Source organism: Plasmodium brasilianum, chromosome 2, assembly GCF_023973825.1.
Source record: "Plasmodium brasilianum strain Bolivian I chromosome 2, whole genome shotgun sequence".
NCBI lineage: Eukaryota > Apicomplexa > Aconoidasida > Haemosporida > Plasmodiidae > Plasmodium > Plasmodium brasilianum.
The window spans coordinates 819,362-830,916 of NC_090115.1; the positions used below are offsets into that span (position 1 = coordinate 819,362).

At 22.2% G+C, this 11,555-nt stretch overlaps 1 protein-coding gene across 1 annotated transcript; it reads right to left on the bottom strand.

Annotated features, from left to right (window-relative positions):
- Positions 1-410: 410 nt before the first annotated feature.
- MKS88_000766 (AP-4 complex subunit beta) lies at positions 411-3,996 on the bottom strand (the record flags this gene model as incomplete). The annotated part of the gene is made up of 4 exons (XM_067218971.1): positions 411-2,042; positions 2,381-3,189; positions 3,472-3,679; positions 3,931-3,996. The coding sequence occupies 4 exons, from the start codon at positions 3,994-3,996 to the stop codon at positions 411-413; spliced, it is 2,715 nt and encodes a 904-aa protein (XP_067075548.1).
- Positions 3,997-11,555: the final 7,559 nt, after the last annotated feature.

The following is an 11,555-nucleotide window of genomic DNA, read 5'->3' on the forward strand; positions in this document are numbered from 1 at the left end:
CATTTATTTTTGGGCAGGAGATCAAAAGAGATAAGACGTGATGCGAAGAAAACCTTGTATATATGTATATACATATACACACATATATATGTATTTATATAAAAAAATTAATCATATACTCGTTAAATTAATTAAAAAGGTTCACAAAGATTGGATAAAACAAATTAAAATTTATACTTTTTAAAAAATTATGCTTCTAATGTACATGCATACATACATACATACGTGCGTATGTATATACATATTATGTTAATACGTATGTGTGAACACGTCTTTACGCCTGTTGTTGTGACGGCACATATGAGAAATACATGTAAAATATACACGCATTTGTAATATATGGAAATACCTCTATGTAATCCACAATTTGAATATTCACATGTAACACAGATCGATAAATAAGGAAAAAATTACATAAAGTCTAAAAATATGTCTCTAAAATAGTCAGTAAATTTTTCAGTAATGTCAAGATTGTTACACTGGGATTTCAATATCCAATTAATTGAATTTTCTACTTTATTAAAAATAAGCTCAATAAATATATAATGCTTTGTATAAAATTGAGAATACATGTAAAACTTTAAACATTGATCAATTTCCCCTGAGGCAAGTGTAATAATATTATATTTCGATAATAGCTCATCAATAGTTTCTATTTGTAAATTGTAGTAATTTTTTCGTAAAAATATTTTCTCATTATTTTGTTCTGGTAAAACATTCCATTGTTCTTGATAAAATTCTGGGTTAATATGATCTGCATCGATTAAAATTTCTTTTAACTTTTTAAAATTATTAGAATTATGGATATCAAATAAATCATGTGACTTTTTTTTTCCCCCTTCATTCTCACTTTGGTCATTATTATTATTACTGCCATTATTGAAGGATTTTTTTTTTTTGTTTTTATTATATACGGTCGTAATAATATTATGATTCAAATTCTTGGTAGTATAATGGATGGGAACATTTTCTGACTCCTTATTTTGACTATATATATCCTGACTAACAGTACTATTATAGTTTGCACTACTCCTATTATCATCATTTAGTAATATATCTTCATTCATGCTCAGTAAATTATTACATGTTTTGTAAGAGAAGGAGGTGTGAATATTATTACTGCTAATAAAATTGTCGTTTTTTTCAGACTTATGATTTTTATTATGATCTTTATTATCATTTACATTTAATCTGTTTAAGTCATTCGGTTGTATAATCATATGATCCCCATTATCAACATTATCACCATTATCATCAATGTCCTCATTATCACCATTACCACCATTATCATCATTTTCTTCAGGATCATATACTCCCCCAAAACATATTTTGGAATATTCTACAAATTTATTTACAGGCTGTTTATATAATACAGATAATGTGTTGAACTCATTGTATAATTTGTCTAATAATATATTTTCATATGATTCGCAAAAGTTTTTTACTAACTTTTTTTTACAAGCAATTATATTAAAAGCCTCTTCATAATTATAATTTAACATATTATAATAAAAATACATTTTATCCGTAAGTTCTGGGTATTTATAATTCTTTAATATATTATCAAATAGGCTTGATACAATTATTTTCATTTCAGATGGTCTTCTATATAACACTTTTATGCATGACGTTAATAATTCTAACATAAATAAATAAGAACAATCCGTTAAGTGTACATATTCTTCTAAAATATATGGTGCATTTTCAATATATTCACAATATTCTCCAATAATCCAAAAATAAGAAATTATCCCTTCATTATCAATTAATCTATTATCAAGTTTTATAATTTCTTCAATAATTACTTTTGTATACTCTTCATATTTTCTTAATATGTTAGCTAGCATTTTTATGGTAGCACTGCATATGTGAGAGTAATTCATGGGTAAAAATGTCGATAAAGCTAACTCTACTATCTTTGAAATGGCCTTGGGTATTTTTAACGCTATTGAACCAATGGAAGAAATAGCCTTCTGAGCGATGCTCACATTTCCATCTGAGATATACTCACTCAGTTCGTTGATTATCAAAAATACATTGTTCTGCGAGGAGGAAAATGTCAAAAGGAGCACATACATACATATGTACTAATATATGGGGTCGTAAGTATTAAAAACATGCACATGGAGACGCACCTAGCAAAGTAAAGAACACAATATACAGGTATATACATGCTGTACACATAAAATAATAAGACATTATCAAATCGAGTGTATGTGGAAAAAGAAAAAGGGGAAATCCTCTTAAGGGCACCAAAAAGGAACACGTAATTGATTGCAAAAATTGAAAAGTGAAAATGCAAAAAAAAAAAAAAAAAAGAAATTAAAAAATCAAAGATCAAAGAACAAAGAACAAAAAAACAGAGAAAAATTTTACTTACCTTTGCTGCAACGGAGACGAGAATATCCAATTTAATATCTTTAATATACGTGAGATCATTGTATCGAAAAAAGAAATGCTTATAATCATAATCAAAAATTCCGTAGTTCAATTTATTTGCTTCATGCAATAACAAATGTGTATGTAACAGGACGATATAGGAAATTTCGTAAGAGGAAGTGGAAATTAACGTAAGTAAAGGATCTTTCATTCTTTGAAAAATTTTAATTTGTAAATTTGGATCATTCGCAGAAAAATTTAGAAAACATTTTAAACAAGCTAAAAAAACGGCGGATGAAAAATCTCTTATATGATTTTCTAAAATATTCATAATATCATACATTTCATCTTCATTATCTGGAATATATGTACTAACAATATTTAATACTACACATTTCCCCCATTCGTTAAAAGTTGATATTTTATTTAACATATTAAAAATTATTTCTTTATTTACTTTCAATCCTCCTTCATCTATTAATATTTCATTTAATGCATGCACAGCATTTATTATACACTGAGAATCTTTATCTAATAACTTATTTTTCAAAATTTTTATAATATCATTTTTTATAGATAACTGAGGATTCATTTTGATTAATTTTACACAACTAATAATTGCGATTCGCCTAACATATGAATTCTTATCATTTAATCCATTAAATAAGGGGCCTTCTATGTATTCATATAAATTATTAATTCTTAAATTACAAAAACTACGAAGAGCTAAACCTCTTATTATGGGATCTTCATCTTTGCTGTCCTTTTGTAAAGTGTTTATTGTGAGAATGGACAATTCGGAATTGGTTTCTGCGTTAAATATGGGGGGGGGGAGGGAGAATTTTGAGACGTAAGAAGTGTAGCATAAATATGAAGCGTAATATTTTTAGTGCAAAATGTGAAGTGCCAAAAGAATATGTAACGCATGAGAAATAGAAACAGTTGCAAAATCACTGATAAGGCAAATCATGAATGGAAACACTAATTCATAAGGGAGAATAAATAAAATGGAATTGAATAAAATTAAATGAACATCTGAAAAGATATTTGAGTGAACATTCCACTAGCCAATATAAGGATCAAAAAACATACCTGCATAATTGTTTAAATATAAATAAATCATTTTTTTTTGTATTATATCATTTGTGCTAGACATCATTATAATATCGGGAAATAACTTAGATACATCTACACCTAATGTCATATATGCTATTACTTTCTTTAAGATCTCTCTCTTTTTTTCGTCATTTTTTTCTTGTGGCAGTTTTCTTAAAATATCTTTTAGCTTGTTTATCTCGCTCTGCAATTTTGGGAAACGAAATCCAGTATATTATAAGGCGTACACGTACGTGTTGGTATGTATGTAAATATGTAAATATGTAAGCATATATGCAAAATATATATATCATGTGTATTTTGCAAACGTAAATATATATATTTGTGCCCATACATATATATATGTGCATTATATATATGTTCCCATCGCCAATTATCTGCTGCCTCCGTAAACAACTTTTTAAATACAACATATGTGAAATATATAGCTTTTACTTTCTTGCATTCTACAAGATATTTTGGAATTGGCATATTTTTCTTATTTACTTGACCAGAAGACATATCAAAGAAAGTTGTATGGTGAAAGAAGATACACACTTTTATATATATATATATAGGAAATATAAAAACAGAGGAACTTATGATCCTTATATCTCTGCTATTTTCCATAAGTTAAAAATCTTTGCTTTTAGAACTTGGGATTGTTTTTATTTTATTCATGTAGCCAGTTGTGCTTATTTTTGAAGTTGCTTTTAATAAATTAAAAAAATAAATAAATAAATAAAAAAAAAAAAAGGGAACTATTTTTTTATTAAAAATATAAAACAAATTTTAATACCTTCATTAAGGAGGTAAAGTTTACCTAACGAATAATAGTAAATGAAAACAAATTTTTTGAGAATTAAAAAAAAGGAATTATTTCCCTTATTTTGTTTTAAATATATTATTAAAAAGGTATTTTTTCATTTTCGCTTTGAATGAGTTTTAATGAATATATTTTTACTTCTTTTCATTTAAATTTTCTTTTCTTTTTTTTTTTTTTTTTGTTAAGAATTAAGATCTCTTCGCAAGGAAAGCAATGTTTCGTATAACATTTCAGTATGTTAGAATAAAAAAAAAAAAAAAAAGACTTGTGTAACATTGTAATATTTTTTTTATTTTTATGTATTTTTACTTTTTTACTTTGTTACCGTTTAACTTTTTTTACTTCTTTATGTTTTTACATTTTTACCTTTTTTACTTTATTTATTTTTAATTATGGCTTGATAAGAGTTTTTTTTTTAAAAACCAATCGTGAATAGTAATATTTCCAAAAAGGTATTCATCTTTAATTTCATTTGTTTTACTGAATATATATATTAATTTGTAGAGGTGTAAAATGACATATCGTTAATGTTTTTTTTAGTAACTACCATTTTTTAGGCCTTGAAATGATCAAAAAAGCAATAAATATGAAAAAAAAAAAAAAATTAAGGTATTTTGGAAACAACTATATTTTAGCTTAATGAATAAATACACAAATAAAAGTGTACAATAAAAAACATGGTTTCAGTTTTTAAAAAAGGGCTAATGAAAAAAAAAAAAAAAAAAAAATATAAACTTAAATTGTTATAAAACGTGTAATTTTTTAATTTAGACTGACAAATATAAAGTAGAAGTTAATTTATCATATAAACCTTTTGACCATGAAGAAATACCGAAGATGTCTTATAATGTATACACATAATTAAGGAATCTAAAAATCAACAATGCACTTTTTATGGCGACAATAGTAAAAGAAGAATGTTTACACACTAGTTAATAGTAGCAATTGTGCATAATTATACATTTATATTAATACATGTTATGTATATATATGCACCCAGAACACCACAGTTCCATTGTGATTATACAGCTGAGTAACACAAGCATAATATTTTAAATAACTTCTTATTACGAAAAAATGAACAAAAATTTGCATAAACTGTACAAGCATTAATAATAAAATAAATTCATTATATCCTCTGTTTTAACATTAAACATAATGTATCACAGGGATAACTTAATAAAATATGTACATGCAAAATTTATTATTTATATACCATTTTTGTGTTTTTTCCTTTTATTTGCAGCATATGATTTTGAAAGAAAGGTATATATAGGATAAAAAGCAAAAGAAAAGGATTTATTAATTCTTAAAAGGAAAAAGGACTAATGTATATTTAAAAAGGAAAACAATGCTTTTAAAGGACCGGATATATTTATAGCGTTTTCATGCAGTGTATTTTCTTTAGATAAATAAAAATAACAGTTTTAAGAAATCCAATAGTTATACTTCTTATTTTTAGAGCAAAAGAGATTAATTAAAATAATATTACAAACAAAGATAATTGTAGCTATGCTTATTTACCATTATGTGCAATCACTGCTTTGTAAAGCTATCGTATGTACATGCGTTACACACATTATCGGATGTATAAATATGTTAATATGTGGATGCCCTTAATCGGCATCCGAATGAAGAATAAAATTTTGTGCGTCGCTTTTTAATATTTCCTTCTTATATAATATATATTTTTTATGTGATATCTTTACAATACAGCTACTATTCTTAAAGGGTTTATTACATTATTAGAAATTTTCCTCTAATATAAATGAGAATATTATATATATCAATAAAAAAATATAAAAAAAATAAACATATATATATATATATATATATATATATATATATATAGAAAACACCTTTTTTCATAACAAAAAAGTTAATTTTTTTTATTCTTTGATTTTTTGTACTATAAGTTTCTTAAACACAAAATTGATACAACCATTTGGATTAATACCATTATAAATATAACGTCTTATTAAATTTCGTAACGGTTAAAACAAAAGTGGAAAGGGGAAAAAGGGGATTGTTTTTTTCTTTTTGTTTTTATTGCTATTATCAAATATTCCTTGTTCTTTCCAGGAAATAATGCCATATATTTTGATGTTTGTGCTTTTTTGTTACAATAATATTACCAGTGTCATCTGTTACGCAAATGGGAAACTTCTACATACATATATATGTGTAGTATGTGTCACAAAAATAACTTGCCATTAACTAGTTTACTTTACAGGTTGGTCCTAATACTTTATATATTGTACTTCATATCTTTAGAATTAAGATGATGCATATAAAATCAAAAGAAAAAAAAAAAATTAATATTTATGTACAATTTAATAATCTTCATTTTCTTAAAAAAAAAAATTATTATTTCTTCTTTATATAAATGAGCGTTTTATCAACTGATATAAAGCCTTAAATTTATGAAAATATTAATTTTTTCTCATAAATTGTTATATTGAAAACAAATTTTTAATAAAATTTTATAAAAAAAATAAAAAATATGAATTCATTTTTCTTTGAGAAGAACCTGGTTTTATTACATATTAACAAAATGAGAAAAATAAGGATTGCGAATTTTTTTTTTTTTTTTTTAATTTGTAAAAGATGGAATAAGCTAACAAAAGGAAAAATTTTTGTAAATCTTAAAAAACACCAATATTTGATGGTTCTTCCTTTGCGTTAATGCATATGTGTAAAAACATTAACAAAGGTAAATATGTGCAATATATGTAAACAAACTACCCGTAAGCAAGCAAATATAGATATATACCTAGGTGTATAATGCGAAAACGAGTACATAATACAACATGCTTTGATAGCTCCACTTATACAAAACAAGGCTTGGGTGGACTATAATATAGCAATACAAGAAATTATAAGACCACATACATGGTTCACTAAATTTGTGAGGAATATTAAGTTGTTCATAAATTTAAAGTGATGTATGTAAACAAATAGAAAAAAAAGAACCAATAAAATTGAAAAAAAAATTAAAAAGATCAAAAATGTGGAAAAAAAGCCTTATATATATAATTACTTTTATTTTAATATTACCGAAACTTTAAGATATTGAGTAAAAATATATTTGACGTAAGAACAGAAAATTATATATATTTATATAAACAATAAATATTCTCTTATTTTTTGCTATTTATTTGGTTTCATTAGTTTTCTTCCTTTACTGTTACATTTAAAAATTTTTTTGTTTTTATTGTATTATGAAAGACTTTTTAAAAAGTGATGGTAAACTGCGTAAAATGGTTTACTATGAAATTTGTGTTAATATACAGATAATATAATTTCATTTTATTATATATATACATACATATATAAATACATATATATATTTACATATGTACATTTACATTTTATATGTGTTACTCGCTTAAGTTTGAACTTTTATTTTCAACTTGTGAATGAATTTTCTATTAGCTTATTATTTGTTACCACATCATAGCAAACAGGATTTTACGTTAACTCTCAAATAGTATAAGTTTCTTGCTAAATTTTTTAAATGTGTTCTCCATTTTAAAAAAAAAAAAAATAAATCTTTGTTTTTCTAATAATTATCACATAAACAAATATATATTTATATATATAATATGATTTTTTAAGGTTTTTTTTTTAGTTTAGTAAAAACTTGCATGTTATTTATGTAAGAAAGTATTTTTTCTAATTAGTTCCTCTTTTTGCACTTTCTTTTTTATTAAATGATCTTGTAATAAATTATATTTAATATTACAACAAACATTTTACGAGTTTTTTTCTCGTTGTTTAATCCCAAGTTAATAATAAAAAAAAATTTATATTTTATCATCAAGCCAAGAACACAAAAAAAAGGCTAAAATTTTTTAATATATATAATTATTCGGCTTTTGTTAAATTTTACTTTTTTTTTACAAAACAAAAAAAAAAAAAAAATTTTTTTAACTTATGGTATAATTTTATTATTATATAATAATGTATATATACATGTGAAAAAAGTATAATTTTTTTTTTATTATTTATTTTGTTAAAAAAAAGAAGGGGAAAACTAATATTATATACATTTTTGTGTATTTATTGAACTTATTACATTTATTATGAAGGAATTAATTTCTTTTACTTTTCTTTTAAATGTAAAATAGTTATAAAAAGGTAAAAAATATTACATATGTATATATATTATATTTATGTTTATTTGCATATTTTTATATATATATATTATATATACATATACATGAGTACAAAATTGAAAAAAGTAAAAATAGTATAATAATAAATAGGGTGGTGAAGTATAAAATAGAGCTTTTACAAATTTCCGTAAAATTTTAAAAATGCAATAGATCAGTAGTATAAGTGGGCTTACTTCATAACTTTTACTACATATAATAAGAACATAAAAATATTTTTGTATGTATACATAACATTTACAATATGTAAAAAATATTTATTAAATAGTAAGTATATTAATGAATATATCGAGCTTTTACATATTTATGAAGAATTTTTTTTATATATATATGTATATTTTTTTCCATATACATAAATAGATGTATATATACATAATGTAAGTGTACGTATGTATGCGTATATGTAACTGTACTTCATTGTGAAACATGCAGTAATGAAAATTATTTTGCTATGTTTGAGGCTTTGAGTGGAATTAGTAATTTAAAAGTGAATCTTATGTATGGAAGAGAAAGCAAAAGGTGGTTACCATTTCAAGAAAAAGAAAATTAAAAAATAAAAATAATTTTGAATTTTTATTTTTTTTATTTTAAATATATATCAAAATAATATAAAAAAAAAAAAAAAACATATATAAATATATATATATATATATATGTATAAATTTTGATTTATATGAATGTATGCTGAAATTATTCATTCTATCGATATTCTTATTTGCTTTTAATATTTTCACATATTCTTGTTTTCAAATAATTTGTTTCAATGTTCGTATAACAAATATAAATATTTACTATTATAATATTTTTAATTTTATGTGAAATACACTATACACTGAATTGTCCTGTAAATTATGAATTTTGTTTTTCCATATAATTAAACATATTTTTACCCTTTTTAGAATGCTACTTCAGAAAGTTGCTACATTAATTACATTTAACAATATACGAAAACACATTTATGGCTTTAGATATTTTTGAAATAAGTATGCAATTGCTTATTTATGTGAACATATACATTTACGTATACATATTCATATATTTTTATAAATATATTTGTATGTATTTAATATAAATATATGTATTATTTATTTTTACATTTAAATATATATATTTACGTGTAAATAATTAGTACATATAGGAATATATGTGCTTATATACTCACACGATTATATATGTATTTATATAATATATATGAGTACCTTTACATAATATAAATATGCTTAGTATATTTTCATACATATATATACTAGGTATATATATATACATGTAGTAATATATATGTGTTTATACATATAATATATATATATTTATACAAGAAGATATATATCTATGCATTCATTTTGGGAATTTTTTATATTAATACAGAGAATTCTTTTAAATTTTTTTTAAATTAACTTAAAATATTCCATTATAAAATTCTTACGTTCAATGTATGCTAATTTTTTTTAAGATTATATATTTTATGCCTTTACTTTTTATTTCTATTAATTAAGAATATTGTCTATATATATACTGAAAGTTTTAATTTTCGAATTTTTTTAATTCATTTTAAAGAAATTAATACTTTTCATTTTATTAATATAATAAAATTACATTTAAAATATAAGATTATATATAGATGTACACTGTTGTATATTTATTTTTTAATCCTATATATACACATTTAATTATATACATTTCTGAAGTTATTGCTTTTGTATCCTTTCCTTTTTATTTTATTTGAAAAGGTATATGTTTTACATATGTGTACACACTACACCTTATCTTTAACTTACTATTTAATTTTAGTTCCATCTCGTATTTCTAGTATTTGTGCTAACATTATTAATTCAATATGTTAACTAATTTATAACTTTTAGTTGTGTATCTGTACCATATAAAATTAAAAAAAAAAAAAAAAATTAATATAATAAAAATAGAATAAAAACAAAATTATATATGTAAATATTTATATATGTAGATAGTTCTTCATATAGGTTATATGTATTTGTATGTATATATATGTTATATATATTTATGAAACACACCTATTCATTCAAAAGAGGAAGAAAATGAAGAAAGTAAAACACATTAGTTAATTATAATTGAACACATATTTTTGTTTTATTTATCCTGTCTATATTATATTAATTTGTTTTTTTTTTATAAATTTTTTTTTTTTTTTTTTTGTATTTAAAATTTTATTGTCACGAATGGCTCATCAACCTTATATAAAATAGAACTGTATAGTCGTTAATGCATGAGAATAAATCTGTGTTAATGTTTACATATAGTATATTTATATACGTACATATATGTATACATATATATGACATGGTCATATATTATTATGTATATGTAATAAGAGAATATATATAATTGATCTACATATAATTGCATATTATATATATAAATATATAATATACATATTTATAATTGTTCTTCACTCGTATTAATAACAAAGATAAATGTATTTTCATATATGTATGTATATGTATACATATTAACATATTGAAACTTATTATTATTTTGTTTATGAATTTATTACTTTAGAGATAATAACACAAATTAAATTTTTAATGTTTTAAGTTTATTTTTAATCATTTGCGAATATTTTTAAATTTATTTTAGAAATGGCTCAGTAAGAGTATAATGCAACTTGTTTATTTATAAATATATATGTATTAATATATATTTATGTATTTTTACATGTATGCGTATTAACACAAGAATACAAAAAACAATTACAGTTGTGATTATAATTATACATATGTTTTGAACACAATAATGGAAGATGGTTTTTAAAATTTTTTCATGATTTATTAATTTGAAACAGAGAGACAAATAAATATATAAATAAAAAAGCAAAACAGATTAATTATGCTTGTTTAAATTAATGTACGTTTTATTAATAAAATTTTTCCTCTTTAGTTTTTTTTTTTTCTTTAATATTGTAATTACATTTTTACTGCATTTATACTAAGGTATTTATGTAAGGTACAACATATATACATATATATATGTATATTATATATGCATATAAGTATATTATATATAAATTATTATAACAATAAGGAAATTAAAAAACAATAGTGGGAAAC